This window comes from Salvelinus fontinalis, chromosome 40 (assembly GCF_029448725.1).
Source record: "Salvelinus fontinalis isolate EN_2023a chromosome 40, ASM2944872v1, whole genome shotgun sequence".
NCBI lineage: Eukaryota > Metazoa > Chordata > Actinopteri > Salmoniformes > Salmonidae > Salvelinus > Salvelinus fontinalis.
This window is the reverse complement of record NC_074704.1, coordinates 5,936,394-5,963,365: the sequence shown is the minus strand read 5'-3', so window position 1 is coordinate 5,963,365 and position 26,972 is coordinate 5,936,394. Positions and strand designations below refer to the sequence as shown.

Below are 26,972 nucleotides of genomic sequence, written 5' to 3'. Positions count from 1 at the left end.
TCATGCATCCTCCGAAACACGACACTGCCAAACCGCACTGCTTCTTGACACATTGCTCGCTTTAACCCGGGAAGCCAGCCGCACCAATGTGTCGGAGGAAACACCGTCCCGCTGCCGACCGAAGTCAGCGTGCATGTGCCCGGCCCGCCACAAGGAGTCGCTAGAAAGCGATGGGACAAGGAAATCCCAGCCGGCCAAACACTCCTCTAACCCGGACGACGCTGGGCCAATTGTGCACCACCTCATGGTTCTCCTGGGTCACAGCCGGCTGTGACACAGCCTGGGATCGAACCCGGGGCTGTGATGCAGTGCCTTAGACTGCTGCGCCACTCGGGAGGCCCAGGCATCAACATTCTATTCTGAATCCTCAGCAACGTCTTGCCAATGTGCAAACGCTCTCCAAACGACACATTCTCTATCTCTTATATCTCCTCTACCCCCTCCATCTCCTCTACCCCCACTATCTACCTCATCTCCTATATCCCCTCCATCTCTCTCCATCTCCTATATCCCCTCCATCTATCTCCATCTCCTCTACCCCTCCATCTCCTCTACCCCCTCTATCTATCTCTATATCCTCTCTATCTATCTCCATCTCCTATATCCTCTCTATCTCTATCTCCTCTACCAACTCTATCTATCCCAATCTCCTCTATCTATCTCCATCTCCTCTACCCCCTCTATCTATCCCAATCTCCTCTATCTATCTCCATCTCCTCTACCCCCTCCATCTCTCTCCATCTCCTATATCCCCTCCATCTCCTATATCCCCTCCATCTATCTCCATCTCCTCTACCCCTCCATCTCCTCTACCCCCTCTATCTATCTCCATCTCCTCTATCCCCTCTATCTATCTCCATCTCCTATATTCTCCTATATATTCCACCATCTCATCTATCTCGTGTCGTAGTATACCCTCTGTAGGGCTCCAGGAATGACACACACAGAGAGTGAGTTTAAAACGGGCAGTTTAATCACAGAGCATCTACAATCTTTCTGACGTACTCCATATTTAGGTCATGTGTTGAAATAAAAACAGATTTATTTTTGAGTCTGCTTTTTATAATTTGATTTCATATCTCTTTCCACACTGGGAGCATTGATAACGTTTCTCTCAGGTGTGGACTTACATGCTCTTTCAGTTGCTTTAAGCAGGTAAGTTTAAAGCCACAGTGAGAGCAGTGGTAAAGCTTCTCTCCAGAGTGTATTTTTCAGGCTACCTAACCAGATAAAACTCTTGCAACACTGGGAGCGGTGATGAGGCTCATCCTGTGTGTGTCCTCTCATGTCTTTTCAGGTCCCCTAACCGGGTAAAACTCTTTACACACTGAGAGCATTGGAAAAGCTTCTCTCCTGAGTGTGTCCTCTTGTGTGATTTTAGGCACCACGATGAGGAAAATCTCATTTCACATTGGGAGCAGTGGTAAGGCTTCTCCCCTGTATGTATTCTCTCATGCCTTTTCATGCTCCCAAACTCTGTAAAACTCTTTTCACACTGGGAACATTGGTAAGGTTTTTCGCCTTTGTGTGTCCTCTCATGCCTTTTTAAGTTCGCTAGCTGGGTAAATATCTTTTCACAGTATGAGCAGTGGTAGGGCTTCTCCCCTGTGTGTGTTCTCAAATGCCTTTTCAGGTTACCTAACTGGATAAAACTCTTTCCACACTGGGAACATTGGTAGGGCCTCTCTGCCGAGTGTGTTCTTTTATGCTTTAGCAAGTCCCCTGATGAGAAAAAGGTATTTTCACAGTGGGCACAGTGGTAAGGTTTCTCTCTTGTGTGTGATCTCTCATGTATTTTCAGGCTCCCTAATTGGGTAAAACTCTTTACACACTGGGAACATTGGAAAGGCTTTTCTCCTGTGTGTATTCTTTCATGTTCTTTTAGGTAACATAACCACTTAAAACTCTTTACACAGTGGGAACACTGGTGTGGTCTCACTGGTTTGGGCGTCTCTGGGTCTTGTTCCCCTGAAGGACTCTTCCTGTTGTCAGAGTGAGAGTGTGGTCTCTCTCCTGCCAAAGACAAACAGTGTATTTAGGTAAATACTAAACAGGGACCAGAATAAAACCTGCACATGGTGAAACTGTCTTCCTCTGAGGTTTAATCCAGACTAGATCCCTCAATAACCTGAAGTCAGTATCCTAGGTTGTTTAATCCAGACTAGATCCCTCAATAACCTGAGGTCAGTATCTTAGGTTGTTTAATCCAGACTAGATCCCCCAATAACCTGAGGTCAGTATCTTAGGTTGTTTAATCCAGACTAGATCCCCCAATAACCTGAGGTCAGTATCTTAGGTTGTTTAATCCAGACTAGATCCCCCAATAACCTGAGGTCAGTATCTTAGGTTGTTTAATCCAAATCAAAATTATAATTTGTTGTCTTGATTCTGTCCTCTTCATAATTTGAAAAGAAACTGAAAGTTAAGACTTCAACCAAATGTCACGAAATCAGACATTAGTTGTAATAATAAAGGACATAAAATGTGGAGAGATTTCAATCAGAACAGTCTAACTTTTTAGTCATCTAGCTCTTATCCAGAGAGACTCACAAGAGCCATTGGGGTGGCTTGCCTCCCTACATCTTATAGCTGAAATATTAAGGACCTAATAAAGGTCTACGTGTCTCCCTATACCTTATAGCTGAAATATTAAGGACCTTATAAAGGACTACGTGTCTCCCTATACCTTATAGCTGAAATATTAAGGACCTAATAAAGGACCACGTGTCTCCCTTATAGCTGAAATATTAAGGACCTAATAAAGGACTACGTGTCTCCCTTATAGCTGAAATATTAAGGACCTAATAAAGGACTACCTGTCTCCCTTATAGCTGAAATATTAAGGACCTAATAAAGGACTACGTGTCTCCCTATACCTTATAGCTGAAATATTAAGGACCTAATAAAGGACCACGTGTCTCCCTATACCTTATAGCTGAAATATTAAGGACCTAATAAAGGACTACGTGTCTCCCTTATAGCTGAAATATTAAGGATCTAATAAAGGACCACGTGTCTCCCTATACCTTATAGCTGAAATATTAAGGACCTAATGAAGGACTACGTGTCTCCCTTATAGCTGTAATATTAAGGACCTAATAAAGGACTACGTGTCTCCCTATACCTTATAGCTGAAATATTAAGGACCTAATAAAGGACTACGTGTCTCCCTTATAGCTGAAATATTAAGGACCTAATAAAGGGCTACGTGTCTCCCTATACCTTATAGCTGAAATATTAAGGACCTAATAAAGGACTACGTGTCTCCCTTATAGCTGAAATATTAAGGACCTAATAAAGGACTACGTGTCTCCCTATACCTTATAGCTGAAATATTAAGGACCTAATAAAGGACTACGTGTCTCCCTTATAGCTGAAATATTAAGGACCTAATAAAGGACTACGTGTCTCCCTATACCTTATAGCTGAAATATTAAGGACCTAAAAAGGGCTACATGTCTCCCTTATAGCTGAAATATTAAGGACCTAATAAAGGACTACGTGTCTCCCTTATAGCTGAAATATTAAGGACCTAAAAAGGGCTACATGTCTCCCTTATAGCTGAAATATTAAGGACCTAATAAAGGACTACGTGTCTCCCTATACCTTATAGCTGAAATATTAAGGACCTAATAAAGGACCACGTGTCTCCCTATACCTTATAGCTGAAATATTAAGGACCTAATAAAGGACCATGTGTCTCCCTATACCTTATAGCTGAATTATTAAGGACCTAATAAAGGACCACGTGTCTCCCTATACCTTATAGCTGTAATATTCAGGACCTAATAAAGGACTACGTGTCTCCCTATACCTTATAGCTGAAATATTAAGGACCTAATAAAGTACTACGTGTCTCCCTTATAGCTGAAATATTAAGGACCTAATAAAGGACTACGTGTCTCCCTTATAGCTGAAATATTAAGGACCTAATAAAGGACTACGTGTCTCCCTATACCTTATAGCTGAAATATTAAGGACCTAATAAAGGACTACGTGTCTCCCTTATAGCTGAAATATTAAGGACCTAATAAAGGACTACGTGTCTCCCTTATAGCTGAAATATTAAGGACCTAATAAAGGGCTACGTGTCTCCCTATACCTTATAGCTGAAATATTAAGGACCTAATAAAGGACTACGTGTCTCCCTATACCTTATAGCTGAAATATTAAGGACCTAATAAAGGACTACGTGTCTCCCTTATAGCTGAAATATTAAGGACCTAATAAAGGGCTACGTGTCTCCCTTATAGCTGAAATATTAAGGACCTAATAAAGGACTACGTGTCTCCCTTATAGCTGAAATATTAAGGACCTAATAAAGGACTACGTGTCTCCCTTATAGCTGAAATATTAAGGACCTAATAAAGGGCTACGTGTCTCCCTTATAGCTGAAATATTAAGGACCTAATAAAGGACTACGTGTCTCCCTATACCTTATAGCTGAAATATTAAGGACCTAATAAAGGACCACTTGTCTCCCTATACCTTATAGAATAACTAATGGGGATCCATAATAAACCCCAGGAAGAGTAGCCGCTGCCTTGGCAAGAACTAATGGGGATCCCTAATAAACCCCAGGAAGAGTAGCCGCTGCCTTGGCAGGAACTAATGGGGATCCATAATAAACCCCAGGAAGAGTAGCCGCTGCCTTGGCATGAACTAATGGGGATCCATAATAAACCCCAGGAAGAGTAGCCGCTGCCTTGGCAGGAACTAATGGGGATCCCTAATAAACCCCAGGAAGAGTAGCCGCTGCCTTGGCAGGAACTAATGGGGATCCCTAATAAACCCCAGGAAGAGTAGCTTCTGCCTGGGCAGTAGCTAATGGGGATCCCTAATAAACCCCAGGAAGAGTAGCTTCTGCCTGGGCAGTAGCTAATGGGGATCCCTAATAAACCCCAGGAAGAGTAGCTTCTGCCTGGGCAGTAGCTAATGGGGATCCCTAATAAACCCCAGGAAGAGTAGCTTCTGCCTGGGCAGTAGCTAATGGAGATCCCCAATTAAATACAAATACATAACAGCCCTTACAGTAGACCGGGGCAGCTCTAGCAGGGCAGAAATTTGACGAACTGACTTATTGTAAAGGTGCCATCCTATGACGGTGCCATGTTGCAAGTCACTGAGCTCTTCAATAAGGCCATTCTACTCCCAATGTTTGTCAAAGGAGATTGCATGGCTGTGTGCTCGATTTTATACAGGTGTGGCTGAAATAGCCGAATCCACTAATTTGAAGGGGTGTCCACATACTTTTGTATACATAGTATATTATTAAACATACTTTACAAACATGGGTATTTTGTAGACACACTTCCTCTCTGCTTACCTCATGTCAAAATAAAAGTCCCCCACCAGTTATTCCTTTTTTGTGCACACCTGCAGGACAAAATAAGCTATACTTACTGGTGTTAATCAGATCTTTTTCAGTCTCCTCCTCCTCTCCTTCCTCCTCCTCTTTCACTCCCAAAACGTCTTCCTCCTCTTTTATTGAGATAGCCTCCTCTTCCTCTTTCACGCTAAAAGGTTCTTCCTCTTCTTTCACTATAACATCCTCCTCCTCTTCCTTTTTTATTCTGAAATCTTCTACCCACTCCTCTTCCACTGTGACAGCCTCTATCCCATCTTCCACTCCAAATGTAACATGATCTTCCTCCTTTATCGTTCTGGAAGCTTCTTCCTTTCCTTTTACTGTAATATCCTCCTCTTCCTCTTTCACGACAATGTTCAGCCCCAGAGCTTCTTTCTCCGTCCAGCAGACATTCTCTTCTTTAGCAGGGGAGGAGTAATTTAGTGAGCTCATGGTTGGGGTTGTTAGCTAGTTAGCTAGTTTGCATTAGCGACTAGCTTAGTGCTAGGCTGAGTAACAATTTCAACAAATTGAACAAGCAAATTACTTTTAAAGTTAACTGGTATATACGTTAACAGGATTGTGTTTAAAAAGAACTTCAATGTTTCGGTTTTATGTTGGCTAGCAAGCTGCCGAAGGGGTTGAATCGGTAGCTTTGTTGTTGTTGTTGTTGTTGAAGACGTGTCCCGTCCACTAGATTATACGTCACCCAAGAAGCGCCACCTGAAAGACTCACATCGCCTGCTGCTGACTTGTGGGTAACGGAGTTTAGAAACAAACGCAAACAATATTTTCCTATACACAGACTTAGACCTGAATATGATTATGTACATTATGAACTAGAATAGTAATTGTTTAAAAAAAACCTAGCTAAGCCAAATATTGACAATATAATGTAAATTGGCTTCCATGAGTGTTCAGCACTAATTACATAGGTCCATTATCTTCAACACTTACTGTTGACATGACTCTAATTGCCTCCAATTACCAAAGGCCCCACCCCTTCCCTCCACACCTGTTCCCACTCCCTTAATCACCTCTCCTCTACCCTTTTCAATCCTGTTCCCCATATAAGCATTATGATTCTTCCTGAGCACTACTAATCTGTCATGCTTGGTGTTGCCATAGTAATCTGTCACGCTTGGTGTTGCCATAGTAATCCGTAATGCTTGGTGATGCCATAGTAATGGTTCATGCTTGGTGTTGCCATAGTATTGGGTCATGCTTCATTATGCCATAGTAATGTGTCATACCCCATAATGATGACGCAAGAACAGGTTTTTAGACATACACTGCTCAAAAAAATAAAGGGAACACTTAAACAACACAATGTAACTCCAAGTCAATCACACTTCTGTGAAATGAAACTGTCCACTTAGGAAGCAACACTGATTGACAATAAATTTCACATGCTGTTGTGCAAATGGAATAGACAAAAGGTGGAAATTATAGGCAATTAGCAAGACACCCCCAATAAAGGAGTGGTTCTGCAGGTGGCGACCACAGACCACTTCTCAGTTCCTATGCTTCCTGGCTGATGTTTTGGTCACTTTTGAATGCTGGCGGTGCTTTCACTCTAGTGGTAGCATGAGACGGAGTCTACAACCCACACAAATGGCTCAGGTAGTGCAGCTCATCCAGGATGGCACATCAATGCGAGCTGTGGCAAGAAGGTTTGCTGTGTCTGTCAGCGTAGTGTCCAGAGCATGGAGGCGCTACCAGGAGACAGGCCAGTACATCAGGAGACGTGGAGGAGGCCGTAGGAGGGAAACAACCCAGCAGCAGGACCGCTACCTCCGCCTTTGTGCAAGGAGGAGCACTGCCAGAGTCCTGCAAAATGACCTCCAGCAGGCCGCCTGTTGTGGACAGGTGTCTTTTATATCGATAACAAGTTCAAACAGGTGCCATTAATACAGCCTCTTAAAGAAAAAGCTACAGGTCTGTGAGAGCCAGAAATCTTGCTTGTTTGTAGGCGACCAAATACTTATTTTCCACCATAATTTGCAAATAAATTCATTCAAAATCCTACAATGTGATTTTTCTGGATTTTTTTTCTCTCATTTTGTCTGGTATAGTTGAGAGAATGCAAAGATTGTGCAAAGCTGTCAAGGCAAACGGTGGCTACTTTGAAGAATCTCAAATATAAAATATATTAGGATTTGTTTAAAACTTTTTTGGTTACTACATGATTTCATATGTGTTATTTCATAGTTTTGCCCTGAAGCAAGGATATGCATATTCTTGGTACCATTTGAAAGGAAAGACTTTGAAGTTTGGAAATGTGAATAGAATGTAGGATAATATAACACAATAGATCTGGTAGAAGAAAATACAAAGAAAAAACAACCGTTTTTTTCTACTACCATCTTTGAAATGCAACAGAAAGGTCCCAGTTCTAGCCATCACTCGATGTAATTCCGATGGTGTCCACAAGATGGCATCAGTGTATGTGCAAAGTTTGAGACTCATAACTTAAAGTATGAGTGAACTACATTACATTTAGTGTGAAATCACCCAGGTACATTTGGGCAAATCGTGACGGAGACATTTGCATTCATATTACATTTTTTCTGCAAGAGCATCGTCAAATCTGTATACTTGGACTTTAATTTAGCTTTTCTAGTATTAGTAGCCATTTTATAAGTTCAACATTTGCAAAACAACCAGTTTTCATAACTTCATAATATTCTTATAATTTTTGTCCAAATGGAAAAGGCATGCTGTCGCACAAGGTTAATCATTGGCTATCATTCCCGTAAAGCCCATCTCATTGAATATCATTCCCGTAAAGCCCATCTCATTGGCTATCATTCCCGTAAAGCCCATCTCATTGGCTATCATTCCCGTAAAGCCCATCTCATTGGCTATCATTCCCTTAAAGCCCATCTCATTGGCTATCTAGCTAGCCTTGTTTGACCCCGATTGGTGCTTATTTGACAAAGATACAGTCAATCAAAACAGAGATGCTTGTTCTAGGTCCCAAGAAACAAAGAGATCTTATGTTGAATCTGACAATTAATCTTGATGGTTGTACAGCCGTCTCAAATAAAACTGTGAAGGACCTCAGCGTTACTCTGGACCCTGATCTCTCTTTTGACGAACATATCAAGACTGTTTCAAGGACAGCTTTTTTCCATCTACGTAACATTGCAAAAATCAGAAACTTTCTGTCCAAAAATGATGCAGAAAAATGTATCCATGTTTTTGTTACTTCTGGGTTAGACTACTGCAATGCTCTACTTTCCGGCTACCCGGATAAAGCACTAAATACACTTCAGTTAGTGCTAAATACAGCTGCTAGAATCCTGACTAGAACCAAAAAATTTGATCATATTACTCCAGTGCTAGCCTCCCTACACTGGCTTCCTGTTAAGGCAAGAGCTAATTTCAAGGTTTTACTGCTAACCTACAAAGCATTACATGGGCTTGCTCCTACCTATCTTTCCGATTTGGTCCTGCCGAACATACCTACACGTACGCTACGGTCACAAGACGCAGGCCTCCTAATTGTCCCTAGAATTTCAAAGCAAACAGCTGGAGGCAGGGCTTTCTCCTATAGAGCTCCATTTTTATGGAATGGTCTGCCTACCCAAGTGAGAGACGCAGACTCGGTCTCAGCCTTTAAGTCTTTACTGAAGACTCTTCAGTAGGTCATATGATTGAGTGTAGTCTGGCCCAGGAGTGTGAAGGTGAATGGAAAGGCTCTGGAGCAACGAACCGCCCTTGCTGTCTCTGCCTGGCCGGTTCCCCTCTCTGCACTGGGATTCTCTGCCTCTAACCCTATTACAGGGGCTGAGTCACTGGCTTACTGGTGCTCTTCCATGCCGTTCCTAGGAGGGGTGGGTCACTTGAGTGGGTTGAGTCATTGACGTGATCTTCCTGTCTGGGTTGGCGCCCCCCCTTGGCTTGTGCCGTGGCGGAGATCTTTGTGGGCTATACTCGGCCTTGTCTGAGGATAGTAAGTTGGTGGTTGAAGATATCCCTCTAGTGGTATGGGGGCTGTGCTTTGGCAAAGTGGGTGGGGTTACATCCTGCCTGTTTGGCCCTGTCCGGGGGTGTCATCGGATGGGGCCACAGTGTCTCCTGACCCCTGCTGTCTCAGCCTCCAGTATTTATGCTGCAGTAGTTTATGTGTCGGGGGGCTAGGGTCAGTCTGTTATATCTGGAGTATTTCTCCTGTCTTATCCGGTGTCCTGTGTGAATTTAAGTATGCTCGCTCTAATTCTCTCTTTCTTTCTCTCTCTCGGAGGACCTGAGCCCTAGGACCATGCCTCAGGACTACCTGGCCTGATGACTCCTTGCTGTCCCCAGTCCACCTGGCCATGCTGCTGCTTCAGTTTCAACTGTTCTGCCTGCGGCTATGGAACCCTGACCTGTTCACCGGACGTACTACCTGTCCCAGACCTGCTGTTTTCAACTCTCTAGAGACAGCAGGAGCGGTAGAGATACACTCAATGATCGGCTATGAAAAGCCAACTGACATTTACTCCTGAGGTGCTGACTTGTTTCACCCTCGACAACTACTGTGATTATTATTATTTGACCATGCTGGTGATTTATGAACATTTGAACATCTTGGCCATGTTCTGTTATAATCTCCACCCGGCACAGCCAGAAGAGGACTGGCCACCCCTCATAGCCTGGTTCCTCTCTAGGTTTCTTCCTAGGTTTTGGCCTTTCTAGGGAGTTTTTCCTAGCCACCGTGCTTCTACACCTGCATTGCTTGCTAATTGGGGTTTTAGGCTGGGTTTCTGTACAGCACTTTGATATATCAGCTGATGTAAGAAGGGCTATATAAATAAATTTGATTTGATCAAATGAAGACCGGCCGCGTCATCGGCGTGAGATGAAGGCGTCGCTCTCTGACCAAATTTAGTGTCCTATAGGATATCCTCACCCCTAATGACATAGTGGAGTCTGTTTACGTTCTAGGATCTTTGTGGAATACAAATATGATTTGACTGGTTTAGGGTGAGATTTTCACAGATTCCTTTCTTTGCAAATTGAACGAGTGGAAATACAAAATCGATCGTGCATGCTATATGGACCTTTATAAGATATTAAAAAGGATTTTATCTAACACAACAACACTTCATGTTATCTCTGCCACCCTTTGGATGTTAAATCAGAGCAAGATTTCAGAATGTAATGTAACATTTCACCTTCAGAGGTGAATTTATCAAACCTATCGCGGTGAAAAAAAGTGTTTTGTTGTTAGGAGCTCTCCTCAAACAATAGCATGGCATTTTTTCCCGCAGTAATAAGCTACTGTAAATTGGACAGTGCAGTTATATTAACAAGAATTGAAGCTTTCAGCCGATAGAAGACACTTATATGGACCGACATGTGTTGTTTCTCTTAAAATCTGCGATCGTGACACACGGCGCTGCATGATTTACAACCGTTAACGGGACTCCTATATCCCTAAGAAGATTTAATAACAAATTAATATTTTATAATGACGGCCTACCAAAAGGTCTGGGATTAAAAATAAATAAAAATATAGGACAAAACACGTCACGACAAGAGAGACGCCACAAAGCTACATAAAGAGAGACCTAAGAACAACAAAGCACATGACAACACAGCATTATAATTATGTCACTAATGTTTTAATACTAAAGAACTTTATATAAATCATACATGTTATTATTACATGTAGCAACACAACACATAACAACAACATGGTAGCAACACAACATGGCAGCAACACAACATGGTACCAACACAACATGACAACACAGCATGGTAGCAACACCACATGACAACAACATGGTAGCGGCACAAAACAATGGTACAAACATTATTTGGAACAGACAACAGCACATAGGCAAGAAGGTAGAGACAGCAATACATCACACGAAGCAGCCACAACTGTCAGTAAGTGTCCATGATTGAGTCCTTGAATGAAGAGATGGAGATAAAACTGTCCAGTTTAAGTGTTTTTTGCAGCTTGTTCCCGTCGCTAGCTGCAGCAAACTGAAAAGACGAGCGACCCAGGGATGTGTGTGCTTTGGGAACCTTAAACAGAATGTGACTGGCAGAACGGGTGTTGTATGTGGAGGATGAGGGCTACAGTAGATATCTTAGATAGGGGTGAGTGAGGCCTAAGAGGGTTTTTATAAATAAGCATCAACCAGTGGGTCTTGCGCCAGGTATACAGAGATGACCAGTTTACAGAAGAGAATAGAGTGGAGTGTGATGTATAGATATATCTATGTATAGATATAGATGTGATGTGTCCTATAAGGAGCATGGTGGCAAATCTGATGGCCGAATGGTAAAAAACATCTAGCAGCTTGAGAGTGTCCTTACCTGTCGATCTATAAATTATGTCTCTGTAATCTAGCATGGGTAGGATGGTCATCTGAATCAGGGTTAGTTTGGCAGCTGGGGTGAAAGAGGAGCGATTACAATAGAGGAAACCAAGTCTAGATTTCACCTTAGCCTGCAGCTTTGATATGCGCTGAGAGGAGGGCAGTGTACCGTCTAGTCATACTCCCAAGTACTTGTATGAGGTGACTACCTCAAGCTCTAAACCCTCAGAGGTAGTAATCACACCAGTGGGGAGGGGGATTATTCCTACCAAACCACATGACCTTTGTTGTGGAGGTGTTCAGAACAAGGTTAAGGGTAGAGAAAGCTTGTTGGACACTAAGAAAGCTTTGTTGTAGAGTGTTTAACACTAAATCCGGGGAGGGGCCAGCTGAGTATAAGACTATCATCTGCATATAAATGGATGAGAGAGCTTCCTACTGCCTGAGCTATGTTGTTGATGTAAATTGAGAAGAGCTTGGGGCCTAGGATTGAGCATTGGGCTACTCCCTTGCTGACAGGCAGTGGCTGAGACAGCAGATGTTCTGACTTTATACACTGCACTCTTTGAGGTAGTTAGCAAACCAGGCCAAAGAGCCCTTAGAGACACCAATACTCCTTAGTCGGCCCACATGAATGAAATGGTCTACTGTATCAAAAGCTTTGGCCAAGTCAATAGAAATAGCAGCACAACATTGCTTAGAATCAAGGGCAATGGTGACATCATTTAGAACCTTTAAAGTTGCAGTAACACATCCATAACCTGATCGGAAAACAGATTGCATGTAGATGTATATAATGAACAGACTAGGTCTATACTGCTCCTGCATGGTGTAACAATACATCATGTAGATGTCTATAATGAACAGACTAGGTCTATACTGCTCCTACATGGTGTAAGAATACATAGATGTATATAATGAACAGACTAGGTCTATACTGCTCCTACATGGTGTAACAATACATCATATAGATGTATATAATGAACAGACTAGGTCTATACTGCTCCTACATGGTGTAACAATACATCATGTAGATGTATATAATGAACAGACTAGGTCTATAGTGCTCCTGCATGGTGTAACAATACATAATGTAGATGTATATAATGAACAGACTAGGTCTATACTGCTCCTACATGGTGTAACAATACATCATGTAGATGTATATAATGAACAGACTAGGTCTATACTGCTCCTACATGGTGTAACAATACATCATGTAGATGTATATAATGAACAGACTAGGTCTATACTGCTCCTACATGGTGTAAGAATACATAGATGTATATAATGAACAGACTAGGTCTATACTGCTCCTACATGGTGTAACAATACATCATGTAGATGTATATAATGAACAGACTAGGTCTATACTGCTCCTACATGGTGTAACAATACATCATGTAGATGTATATAATGAACAGACTAGGTCTATACTGCTCCTACATGGTATAACAATACATAATGTAGATGTATATAATTATATATTGGTGTTCCAAATGTTTTTTTTTCCCAAACACAATATTTTGCATTAATCAAATCCTTTTTACAATCAGCACCAGAGTTTTCTCTGACATGGTGGAATAATACTGATGGGAATTTTCACGAGGAAGTGAATGTTTTTCATGTCAACATCTTAACGTCATCAGAACTACATCATCACATTTTCATACACCTTTCGCTTGATGAATAGTACACAAATGTACGCAATGAAACAACTACATTCAAGAGATTAAGGTTAAAACAGAGAAATGCACCTTCCAATAAATCTACTTAATTATTTACATTTTGAAATATCCAAAAATCATAACATGAACATCTAAGGATTGATACTATCCAATCAATCAAAGTTCCTAATCAAAACAAAATGTTAATATCAGATTTTTATATATGATCATGGTCTCGATAAAAAATTAAAAGTAGACCTATTCTTTTAATGAAAGCTTTCATACATACAATTTGTTTTTGTTTTTCGCATAAACAAAAACACATGCTCAATCAAAAACACAAGTCAGAACACAGCCTCTCTATTCTCTCATGTGATTTCAGGTCCTCTGACTGGGAAAATGTCTTTCCACATTGAGAGCAGTGGTATGTCTTCTCCTCCTGTGTATGTATTCTTTCGTGCTTATTCAGATGCCTTAACCGGGTAAAACTATTTTCACACTGGGAGCAGTGGTAGGTCTTATCCCCTCCTGTGTGTGTCCTCTCATGCTGGTTCAGGTTTCCTAACTGGGTAAAACTCTTTCCACACAAGGAGCACTGGTAGGGCTTTTCACGCGTGTGTATCCACTTATGCTTTTTCAGGCTCCCCCACCGGGTAAAACTCTTTTCACAAAAGGAACAGTGGTAAGGTTTCTCTCCGGTGTGTGCCCTCTCATGTGTTCTCAGCTGCCCTAACCGGGTAAAACTCTTTCCACAGTGGGAACAATGATAAAGCTTCTCTCCTGTGTGTGCCCTCTCATGTGTTCTTAAGTTCCCTAACTGGGTAAAACTCTTTTCACAGTGGGAACAGTGATATGGCTTCTCTCCTGTGTGTGCCCTTTCATGCGTTCTTAGGTGCCCTAACCGGGTAAAACTCTTTTCACAGTGGGAACAGTGATGTGGCTTCTCTCCTGTGTGTGCCCTCTCATGCGTCCTCAGGTTCCCTAACCGGGTAAAACTCTTTCCACAGTTGGAACAGTGATAAAGCTTCTCTCCTGTGTGTGCCCTCTCATGCATTCTCTGGTGCCATAAACTGTTAAATATTTTTCTACACTGGGAGCAGTGGTAGGGCTTCTCTCCTGAGTGCGTTTTCTCGTGTTTTTTCAGGCTCCCTGAATGGGTAAAACTCTTTCCACATTGGGAACAGTGATGAGGCTTCACTCCAGAGTGTATTCTCTCATGTATTTTCAGGTAACATAAACGGGTAAACCTCTTGCCACACTGGAAGCAGTGGTGAGGATTCTCTCCTGTGTGTATTCTCTCATGTCGTTTCAGGCTGTCTATCTGGCTAAACCTCTTCCCACAGTCTGAGCGGTGGTAAGGCTTTTCTTCTGTGTGTGTTCTCCCATGCCCTTTTAGTGTCCATAACCGCTTAAAACTCTTTCCCCAATGGGAAGTGTGGTGTTGTCCCGCTGGTATGGGCGTCTCTGGGTCTGGTTCCCCTGAAGGACTCTTCCCGCTGTCAGAGTGAGAGTCCGGCCTCTCTCCTGCCAAATACAAACAGAGTATTTGGTTAAACAGCCCTAACTGAAACCGCCACATGAATAAACTATGAGGTTTAATCCAGACTAGATCCCTCATAAAATGGTACATTTGGATCTTGAATGCTGAATGGTTGATAGCTGTTAGTTAATCACGATGATCCACAGGTAATGCCTGGGGACAGTTCCATTCTACACATCCACTGTCCCATCAGCCCAGCCAGGCAATTCATAAACTAATCTCCACTCTGAAAAAACATTTTGACATTATTACCCCTTAGCTTCTAGTAGTCTAACATTTGGTTTGTATGAACTTGGGATGTGAAAAATGTTTTTAGCTGATAGGACTGGAACCCGGTGAGGTCATCTGCTGCAACAGCCAAGAGCGTGCAAAGCTGTCATCAAGGCAAAGCGTGTCTACTTTGAAGAACCTAAAATATAAAATATATTTTGATTTGTTTAACACATTTTTGGTTACTATATTATTCTATAATAATGCCCCCTCCTGTACTACCTGTTCACCCATGACTGCGCGGCCATGCACGTCTCCAACTCAATCATCATGTTTACTGACGACACAACAGTGGTAGACCTGATTACCAGCAACAATGAGACAGCCTAAAGGGAGGAGGTGAGGGCCCTGGCGGAGTGGTGCCAGGAATATAACCTCTCCCTCAACGTCAACAAAACTAAGGACCGTGGACTTCAGGAAACAGCAGAGAGAACATGCCCCCATCCATATCGACGGGCCACAGTCAAAATTTAGGTTCCTCTGCTTGCACATCACCGACAACCTAAAATGGTTCATTCACAAAGACAGTGTGGTGAAGAAGGCGCAAAAGCACCTCTTCAACCTCAGGAGGCTAAAGACCCTAAAACCCTGACAAACTTATACAGATGCACCATCGAGAGCATCCTGTTGGGCTGTATCACCGCCTGGTATGGCAATTGCACCGTTTGCAACCGCAGTGCTCTCCAGAGGGTGGTGCGGTCAGCCCAACACATCATCGGGGGCACACTGCCCTCCAGGACATCTACAGCACCTGGTGTCACAGGAAGGCCAAGAAGATCATCAAGGATCCCGAGCCACAGCCTGTTCACCCTTCTACCATCTAGAAGGCGGAGGCAGTACAGCGGCATCAAAGCTGGGACAGACACACTGAAAAACAGCTTCTATCTCCATGCCATCAGAGAGTTAAATATTCACCACTAGCAGGCCTCCTACCAGTACCCTGCCCTGAACTTAGTCACTGTTACTAGCCGGCTACCACCCGATACTCGACCCTGCACCATAGAGACTGCTGCCCTATGTACATAGTCATTGAACACTGGTCACTTTAATAATATTTACATAGTGCTTTACCCACTTCATATGTATATACTGTATTCTAATTATGGCTCATCCTATATAACTAATGCTGTACCCACCATTTTTTGTTCAGATACTGTCCATAAACACCATTATATATATTTATATTCAGGACTCTGACATCTCTCGTTCTGATATTTCTTCATTTCTTTCTTCAAATGTTTTGGATTTGTGTGTATTGTTTGGTATTAGGTTTTGCTAGGTATTACTGCACTGTCGGAGCTGGAAACACAAGCATTTCGCACCTGGAATAACATTGTTATGTAAATGTGTGAAGAATGCCCTTTTAAAGCCACACAGATCAACAACTGCAGCGCTTGTGCCCCTGTTTTTAAGACAGTACTCACTGGTGTTAATCAGATCTCCAGTCTCCTCCTCCAATGTGACAGTAATCTCCCCCTCCTTCACCTCAAAAACGTCTTTCTCTTCCGTCTCCTCTAATGTGACAGTGATCTCGCTCTCCTCCTTCACCTCAAAAACGTCTTTCGCTTCCGTCTCCTCTAATGTGACAGTAATCTCGCTCTCCTCCTTCACTCCAAAAACGTCTTTCTCTTCCGTCTCCTCTAATGTGACAGTAATCTCGCTCTCCTCCTTCACTCCAAAAACGTCTTTCTCTTCCGTCTCCTCTAATGTGACAGTAATCTCGCTCTCCTCCTTCACTCCAAACATGTCTTTCTCTTCCGTCTCCTCTAATGTGACAGTAATCTCCCTCTCCTCCTTCACTCCAAAAACGTCTTTCTCTTCCGTCTCCTCTAATGTGACAGTAATCTCCCCCTCCTTCAATCCCAAAATGTCTTCGTCAGTGATCCCCCCCTCCTCCTTCACTGCAAAAACTGCATCTTCCTCCTCTTTCACTCTGAAAGCTTCTTCCTCTTCTTTCACTGTAACAGCCTCATTCTCTGATTCTTGTTTAACAGCCTCCTCTTCCCTCTCCACTTTCACGGGAGCTTCTTTCTCCGCCCAGCATGCCTCCTCTTCTTTAGCAGGGTGCAAGTAACTCAGTGAACTCATGGTCGGGGATGTCACTTAGCTAGCTAGTTAGAATTAGCGACTGGCCTAGTGCTACTGCTAATTTAACAAGCCAGTTAGCTGACTAACAACTGCGTACATATGACATTAAATGGGGTAACTAGTAGATACGACAGAAGTGTGCTTAAAACACAGTGTCTAAAGAGCGCCAATGTTTTGGCTATGTTGGCTAGCAAGCTAACGAGATGACTGATTAGAGCAGCGTCTTCTTCTTTGGTAGTATGGCGGTCCGCAAACAAATGTTATAGGTTCATGCCTGTGATTACTGCGGTACAATTCTATGTCGCGTACAAAACAAATGGCAATTCGAAAATCTCCGACTTCCGATTCAGTGCGTTCAAAACAACTGGGAAATAAGTGGGACAACTGTCGATTTAAACGGTCATCCAACTCTGAATTCCAACTTGAACTCAGGCCTCAACATCTGGGAACTCTTTCTCCGACTTTCCGACCTGAAGATCACTGACGTCATGATTTGACCACGTATTTTTCCGAGTTCCCAGATGTTTTGAACGTGGCACTAGCTCGGCGTCTCGTCAGCAACACTAAAACTTCCGGGTCATGGAATGTCTACATTTTTCTAAATAGCGTGTCAATAACTTGTATTCATTAATTATATATGAAAAATAATCGTCTAAACATGAACAATTATTCATATTTAAGTGACATTTGTATTAAATGTGGATTTAAAAACATGTTCCAAGGTCAAATAAATGCCCCCAACGGGAATCACTCTATATGGAATAACGTTACATATTGGCTTATAGAGAAACAACTATTCTGGGAGCCGCAGTAAAATTATTGTAGCGAATACTCAGTAGGGTCTTTAGAATCTATATAGGGGTGTCATCCTGATTAAACAGCATGATCCCAAGTGGAGCAGGTTTCTAAGGCACTGCATCTCAGTGCTAGAGGTGTCACTTCAGACACCCTGGTTTGATTCCAGGCTGTATCAAAACCGGCCGTGATTGGGAGTCCCATAAGGCGGTGCACGATTGGCCCATCGGCGTCCGGGATTGGCCAGTTTAGGCCGTCATTGTAAATGAGAATGTGTTCTTAACTGACCTGCCTAGTTAAATACATATTTTATTTTTTTAAATCACTTTATATGGAATACATATTGATTTATAGAGAAAAATATATATATTTGAGCCGATGTAAAAATAGTGTGGGAAGTACTCAGTAGGGTCTGTAGAATCTATATATATGGTATTATAACATGGTGGACTGAGGTCTATAGAACCAGAAAGGATGTACTCAGTAGGGTCTGTATATATGGTGTTATGTCATGGTGGACTGAGGTCTATAGAACCAGAAAGGAAGTACTCAGTAGGGTCTGTAGAATCTATATATATGGTATTATGTCATGGTGGACTGAGGTCTATAGGCCCAGAAAGAAGTACTCAGTAGGATCTATAGAATCTATATATATTGTGTTATGTCATGGTGGACTGAGGTCTATAGGCCCAGAAAGGAAGTACTCAGTAGGGTCTGTATATATGGTGTTATGTCATGGTGGACTGAGGTCTATAGAACCAGAAAGGATGTACTCAGTAGGGTCTGTATATATGGTGTTATGTCATGGTGGACTGAGGTCTATAGGCCCAGAAAGGATGTACTCAGTAGGGTCTGTATATATGGTATTATGTCGTGGTGGACTGAGGTCTATAGGCCCAGAAAGGAGGTACTCAGTAGGGTCTGTATATATGGTGTTATGTCGTGGTGGACTGAGGTCTATAGGCCCAGAAAGGAAGTACTCAGTAGGGTCTGTAGAATCTATATATATGGTGTTATGTCATGGTGGACTGAGGTCTATAGGCCCAGAAAGGATGTACTCAGTAGGGTCTGTATATTTGGTGTTATGTCGTGGTGGACATTTACATTACATTTACATTACATTTAAGTCATTTAGCAGACGCTCTTATCCAGAGCGACTTACAAATTGGTGCATTCACCTAATGACATCCAGTGGAACAGCCACTTTACAATAGTGCATCTAAATCTTTTAAGGGGGGGGGGGCAGAAGGATTGCTTTATCCTATCCTAGGTATTCCTTGAAGAGGTGGGGTTTCAGGTGTCTCCGGAAGGTGGTGATTGACTCCGCTGTCCTGGCGTCGTGAGGGAGTTTGTTCCACCATTGGGGTGCCAGAGCAGCGAACAGTTTTGACTGGGCTGAGCGGGAACTGTACTTCCTCAGTGGTAGGGAGGCGAGCAGGCCAGAGGTGGATGAACGCAGTGCCCTTGTTTGGGTGTAGGGCCTGATCAGAGCCTGAAGGTACTGAGGTGCCGTTCCCCTCACAGCTCCGTAGGCAAGCACCATGGTCTTGTAGCGGATGCGAGCTTCAACTGGAAGCCAGTGGAGAGAGCGGAGGAGCGGGGTGACGTGAGAGAACTTGGGAAGGTTGAACACCAGACGGGCTGCGGCGTTCTGGATGAGTTGTAGGGGTTTGATGGCACAGGCAGGGAGCCCAGCCAACAGCGAGTTGCAGTAATCCAGACGGGAGATGACAAGTGCCTGGATTAGGACCTGCGCCGCTTCCTGTGTGAGGCAGGGTCGTACTCTGCGGATGTTGTAGAGCATGAACCTACAGGAACGGGCCACCGCCTTGATGTTAGTTGAGAACGACAGGGTGTTGTCCAGGATCACGCCAAGGTTCTTAGCGCTCTGGGAGGAGGACACAATGGAGTTGTCAACCGTGATGGCGAGATCATGGAACGGGCAGTCCTTCCCCGGGAGGAAGAGCAGCTCCGTCTTGCCGAGGTTCAGCTTGAGGTGGTGATCCGTCATCCACACTGATATGTCTGCCAGACATGCAGAGATGCGATTCGCCACCTGGTCATCAGAAGGGGGAAAGGAGAAGATTAATTGTGTGTCGTCTGCATAGCAATGATAGGAGAGACCATGTGAGGTTATGACAGAGCCAAGTGACTTGGTGTATAGCGAGAATAGGAGAGGGCCTAGAACAGAGCCCTGGGGGACACCAGTGGTGAGAGCGCGTGGTGAGGAGACAGATTCTCGCCACGCCACCTGGTAGGAGCGACCTGTCAGGTAGGACGCAATCCAAGCGTGGGCCGCGCCGGAGATGCCCAACTCGGAGAGGGTGGAGAGGAGGATCTGATGGTTCACAGTATCGAAGGCAGCCGATAGGTCTAGAAGGATGAGAGCAGAGGAGAGAGAGTTAGCTTTAGCAGTGCGGAGCGCCTCCGTGATACAGAGAAGAGCAGTCTCAGTTGAGTGACTAGTCTTGAAACCTGACTGATTTGGATCAAGAAGGTCATTCTGAGAGAGATAGCAGGAGAGCTGGCCAAGGACGGCACGTTCAAGAGTTTTGGAGAGAAAAGAAAGAAGGGATACTGGTCTGTAGTTGTTGACATCGGAGGGATCGAGTGTAGGTTTTTTCAGAAGGGGTGCAACTCTCGCTCTCTTGAAGACGGAAGGGACGTAGCCAACGGTCAGGGATGAGTTGATGAGCGAGGTGAGGTAAGGGAGAAGGTCTCCGGAAATGGTCTGGAGAAGAGAGGAGGGGATAGGGTCAAGCGGGCAGGTTGTTGGGCGGCCGGCCGTCACAAGACGCGAGATTTCATCTGGAGAGAGAGGGGAGAAAGAGGTCAAAGCACAGGGTAGGGCAGTGTGAGCAGAACCAGCGGTGTCGTTTGACTTAGCAAACGAGGATCGGATGTCGTCGACCTTCTTTTCAAAATGGTTGACGAAGTCGTCTGCAGAGAGGGATGAGGGGGGGGGGGAGGGGGAGGAGGATTCAGGAGGGAGGAGAAGGTGGCAAAGAGCTTCCTAGGGTTAGAGGCAGATGCTTGGAATTTAGAGTGGTAGAAAGTGGCTTTAGCAGCAGAGACAGAAGAGGAAAATGTAGAGAGGAGGGAGTGAAAGGATGCCAGGTCCGCAGGGAGGCGAGTTTTCCTCCATTTCCGCTCGGCTGCCCGGAGCCCTGTTCTGTGAGCTCGCAATGAGTCGTCGAGCCACGGAGCGGGAGGGGAGGACCGAGCCGGCCTGGAGGATAGGGGACATAGAGAGTCAAAGGATGCAGAAAGGGAGGAGAGGAGGGTTGAGGAGGCAGAATCAGGAGATAGGTTGGAGAAGGTTTGGGCAGAGGGAAGAGATGATAGGATGGAAGAGGAGAGAGTAGCGGGGGAGAGAGAGCGAAGGTTGGGACGGCGCGATACCATCCGAGTAGGGGCAGTGTGGGAAGTGTTGGATGAGAGCGAGAGGGAAAAGGATACAAGGTAGTGGTCGGAGACTTGGAGGGGAGTTGCAATGAGGTTAGTGGAAGAACAGCATCTAGTAAAGATGAGGTCAAGCGTATTGCCTGCCTTGTGAGTAGGGGGGGAAGGTGAGAGGGTGAGGTCAAAAGAGGAGAGGAGTGGAAAGAAGGAGGCAGAGAGGAATGAGTCAAAGGTAGACATGGGGAGGTTAAAGTCACCCAGAACTGTGAGAGGTGAGCCGTCCTCAGGAAAGGAGCTTATCAAGGCATCAAGCTCATTGATGAACTCTCCAAGGGAACCTGGAGGGCGATAAATGATAAGGATGTTAAGCTTGAAAGGGCTGGTAACTGTGACAGCATGGAATTCAAAGGAGGCGATAGACAGATGGGTAAGGGGAGAAAGAGAGAATGACCACTTGGGAGAGATGAGGATCCCGGTGCCACCACCCCGCTGACCAGAAGCTCTCGGGGTGTGCGAGAACACGTGGGCAGACGAAGAGAGAGCAGTAGGAGTAGCAGTGTTATCTGTGGTGAGCCATGTTTCCGTCAGTGCCAAGAAGTCGAGGGACTGGAGGGACGCATAGGCTGAGATGAGCTCTGCCTTGTTGGCCGCGGATCGGCAGTTCCAGAGGCTACCGGAGACCTGGAACTCCACGTGGGTCGTGCGGGCTGGGACCACCAGGTTAGGGTGGGCGCGGCCACGCGGTGTGAAGCGTTTGTATGGTCTGTGCAGAGAGGAGAGAACAGGGATAGACAGACACATAGTTGACAGGCTACAGAAGAGGCTACGCTAAAGCAAAGGAGATTAGAATGACAAGTGGGCTAGACGTCTCGAATGTTCAGAAAGTTAAGCTTACGTTGCAAAAAATAAATAAAATAAAAGATCTTATTGACTAAAATGATATAGTACTGCTGGCTGGTGAAGTAGCCTGGCTAGCAGTAGCTGCGTTGTTGAAAGTGAAGCTGGCTAGGTGACCTCGACAATTTCTCTAAATTTCTCTAAACTACACAATTATCATGGATACCAGGACAGCAAAGACAACTAGCTAACACTACGCTAATCAAGTCGTTCCGTTGTAATGTAAGTTTCTACAGTGCTGCTATTCGGTAGAAGTTGGCTAGCTAGCAGTGTTAGCTAGCAGTGTTGGCTAGGTAGGAGGACGGCAGCGCGGCAGGCGAAAATAGCTGGCTAGCTAACCGATAATTACTCAAAGCTACACAATTATCTTAGATACAAAGCTAGCAAAGAAAACTATGTAGCTAGCTAACACTACACAAATCAAGTCGTTCCGTTGTAATGTAATCGTTTCTACAGTGCTGCTAATCGGTGGCTAGCTGGCTAGCTAGCAGGGTTGACTACCCTACGTTACGTTAGGACGAGAATACCTGGCTAGCGAACCTCAGCGAACCTCGATAACTACACAATTATCTTTGATACAAAGACGGCTATGTAGCCAGCTAAGTAGCTAGCTAAGATCAAACAAATCAAAGATAGCAAAGACAACTGTGTAGCCAGCTAACACTACACTAATCAAGTCGTTCCGTTGTAATGCACTCGTTTCTACAATGCTGCTATTCGGTGGCAAGCTGGCTAGCTAGCAGTGTTGGCTAGCAGTGTTGGCTAGGTAGGAGGACGGCAGCGCGGCAGGCGAAAATAGCTGGCTAGCTAACCGATAATTACTCAAAGCTACACAATTATCTTAGATACAAAGCTAGCAAAGAAAACTATGTAGCTAGCTAACACTACACAAATCAAGTCGTTCCGTTGTAATGTAATCGTTTCTACAGTGCTGCTAATCGGTGGCTAGCTGGCTAGCTAGCAGGGTTGACTACCCTACGTTACGTTAGGACGAGAATACCTGGCTAGCGAACCTCAGCGAACCTCGATAACTACACAATTATCTTTGATACAAAGACGGCTATGTAGCCAGCTAAGTAGCTAGCTAAGATCAAACAAATCAAAGATAGCAAAGACAACTGTGTAGCCAGCTAACACTACACTAATCAAGTCGTTCCGTTGTAATGCACTCGTTTCTACAATGCTGCTATTCGGTGGCAAGCTGGCTAGCTAGCAGTGTTGGCTACGTTGCGTTACGTTAGGGCGAAAATAGCTGGCTAGCGAACCTCAATAACTACGCAATTATGTTTGATACAAAGACGGCTATGTAGCTAGCTAAGATCAAACAAATCAAACCGTTGTACTGTAATGAAAATCAGACCGTTGTACTATAATGAAATGTAATGAAAAGTTATACTACTATTCGGTAGACGGTGGACGTTTGCTAGCTGCTGGGCAGATAGCAGTGTGGACTACGATAGACGACGAAATACGATAATTACGCAATTATCTTTGATACACAGACGTACACAGACGGCTATGTAGCTAGTTAAGAAGAAATTGCTAAGGTTGGACAAATTAAACCGTTGTACTATAATGAAATGTAATGAAAAGTTATACTACCTGCAGAGCGAATGCAAATGCGACCGCTCGCTCCAAACCGGATGTCAACACTGAGGTCTATAGGCCCAGAAAGGATGTACTCAGTAGGGTCTGTAGAATCTGTATATATTGTGTTATGTCATGGTGGACTGAGGTCTATAGGCCCAGAAAGGATGTACTCAGTAGGGTCTGTATATTTGGTGTTATGTCATGGTGGACTGAGGTCTATAGGCCCAGAAAGGATGTACTCAGTAGGGTCTGTATATATGGTGTTATGTCATGGTGGACTGAGGTCTATAGGCCCAGAAAGGAAGTACTCAGTAGGGTCTGTATATATGGTGTTATGTCATGGTGGACTGAGGTCTATAGGCCCAGAAACACTTTTTACTCCACCCACTCCATTGGTCCAATGCAATACACTATAGGCCTATACATTACATATTAAATTATAAAGATAACTATTCTAGGTCCCAAAATAAAATGTATGTATATATCGTGCTGCCACCTCATACCGGATTCTCTGCTGTGCAGCAATATCAAGTGCACCCTCATACCTGATTCTTTGCTGGGCAGCAATATCAAGTGCACCCTCATACCTGATTCTCTGCTGGGCAGCAATATCAAGTACACCCTCATATCTGATTCTTTGCTGGGCAGCAATATCAAGTGCACCCTCATACCTGATTCTCTGCTGGGCAGCAATATCAAGTTCACCCTCATATCTGATTCTCTGCTGGGCAGCCATATCAAGTGCACCCTCATACCTGATTCTCTGCTGGGCAGCAATATCAAGTGCACCCTCATATCTGATTCTTTGCTGGGCAGCAATATCAAGTGCACCCTCATACCTGATTCTTTGCTGGGCAGCAATATCAAGTGCACCCTCATATCTGATTCTTTGCTGGGCAGCAATATCAAGTTCACCCTCACATCTAATTCTCTGCTGGGCAGCCATATCAAGTGCACCCTCATACCTGATTCTCTGCTGGGCAGCAATATCAAGTGCATCCTCATACCTGATTCTCTGCTGGGCAGCAATATCAAGTTCCCTCTCATATCTGATTCTCTGCTGGGCAGCCATATCAAGTGCACCCTCATACCTGATTCTCTGCTGGGCAGCAATATCAAGTGCACCCTCATACCTGATTCTTTGCTGGGCAGCCATATCAAGTGCACCCTCATACCTGATTCTCTGCTGGGCAGCAATATCAAGTTCACCCTCATACCTGATTCTTTGCTGGGCAGCAATATCAAGTGCACCCTCATACCTGATTCTCTGCTGGGCAGCAATATCAAGTTCACCCTCATATCTGATTCTCTGCTGGGCAGCCATATCAAGTGCACCCTCATACCTGATTCTTTGCTGGGCAGCAATATCAAGTGCACCTCATATCTGATTCTCTGCTGGGCAGCCATATCAAGTGCACCCTCATACCTGTAATGATACATCATGTAGATGTATTTAATGAACAGACTAGGTATATAGTGCTCCATCCTACATGGTGTAACGATACATCATTAGGATGTATATCATGAATGACCACTAGTGGCTAACATAGTTAAGAAATATTCACTTCATTTTAATTCAAATAAAATTATGTTGCATTAATCAAAACTTATTGTAATTACAGCCAACGTTTTCCTTGTATCATTGCACACCCTGCAAATCACCAGCAGAGGGCGATCAATAAAAAAAAAAAAAAAAGCACATTCCCTCTGTTGGTAAAGCTTACAAATTGGATCATAACTCTCCAAGTAGCAGAGATCCCACTCTGTAACTGTGATAGGTATACTACAGCTGTAGAGTATTTCATGTTCATTTCATTTGATTGATTTAGCCAGGATAGTCCACTCAATAACAATTGCCACTGTTTTCCAGGGTCCTGGGTTCCATACAATCAATAAAAACATTCACCTCACCAAGTTGTCTAGATAAAATACACATACAGAAAGCATATACGGCGTACTCATTAGCACACATAGTAAAGCAGCAGTTAAAATCACAGCACAGTTAAAAGCCTTTCAACAATATATTAAAACATTTGACCAAATCAAATATGATACATTTTATATAATAAGAAAAGTGTTACTGAAATCAAAATACTATTACAGAGCAAGTAGTAAAGCTTCACATGACACACATTTCTGCTTTGTTAAATGTTTATATTTGATCTTAAAAGAGGCCTGAAGCATCTAATGATGAAACATTATATTGTCTTAAAGGAGGACTGTAGCATCTAATGATGAAACATTATGGAGTCTTAAAGGAGGACTGTAGCATCTAATGATGAAACATTATGGAGTCTTAAAGGAGGACTGTAGCATCTAATGATGAAACATGATGGAGTCTTAAAGGAGGACTGTAGCATCTAATGATGAAACATGGAGTAACAATACATCATGTAGATATATATATAATAAACGTCCACTAGTGGACACATTCCTAATATTGAGTTACATCCCCTTTTGCCCTCAAAACAGCCTCAATTTGTCGGGGCATGGACAGTACAAGGTGTCAAAAACATTCCACAGGGATGCTGGCCCATGTTGACTGCAATGCTTCCCACACTTGTGTCAAGTTGGCTGGTAGTGAATCTCTACCCCGAATAGCTCGTTACGTCTCATCCCACAGACGCTCAATTGGATTGAGATAGCTTGTGATCGATCTGTTGAAGACCCCTGACTCAATGTAGACAATTTGATTTCATGTTGCATAAACAAACACACACATTTTCAGTCAAAAACATGCTTCAGAAAACAGCGGGCTATACTTGTGAACATAAGCATTTAAAGTTATACTGAACAAAAATGCAACATGTAAAGCGTTGGTCCAATGTTTCATGAGCTGAAATATTTTTTTTTATTTAACTTTAAATGCTTGCTTATGTTCGCAAATATGGCCTTTATATTCGATCATGTGATTTCATGTCCTCTTTCCACAATGAGAGCAGTGGTATGGCTTTTATCATGTGTCCTCTGGTGTGACTTCAGGCTCCCTAACAAGGTAAAAGTAATTCCACATTGAGAGCAGTTGAAATGTTTCTCTCCTGTGTGTATTCTTTCATGTG

At 43.7% G+C, this 26,972-nt stretch overlaps 2 protein-coding genes across 2 annotated transcripts; both read right to left on the bottom strand.

Moving 5' to 3' along the window:
* Positions 1-951: 951 nt before the first annotated feature.
* LOC129839920 (zinc finger protein 239-like) lies at positions 952-6,055 on the bottom strand. The gene is made up of 2 exons (XM_055907644.1): positions 5,404-6,055; positions 952-2,013 (listed from the first exon to the last, which is right to left on the bottom strand). Exons 1-2 carry the CDS (start codon positions 5,798-5,800, stop codon positions 1,265-1,267), a joined length of 1,146 nt encoding a protein of 381 aa, XP_055763619.1. The 5' UTR covers positions 5,801-6,055; the 3' UTR covers positions 952-1,264.
* A 4,882-nt stretch (positions 6,056-10,937) lies between these two features.
* Positions 10,938-17,724, bottom strand: LOC129839887 (zinc finger protein 436-like). The gene is made up of 2 exons (XM_055907593.1): positions 16,566-17,724; positions 10,938-14,855 (listed from the first exon to the last, which is right to left on the bottom strand). Exons 1-2 carry the CDS (start codon positions 17,227-17,229, stop codon positions 13,663-13,665), a joined length of 1,857 nt encoding a protein of 618 aa, XP_055763568.1. The 5' UTR covers positions 17,230-17,724; the 3' UTR covers positions 10,938-13,662.
* Between the last annotated feature and the right edge of the window lie 9,248 nt (positions 17,725-26,972).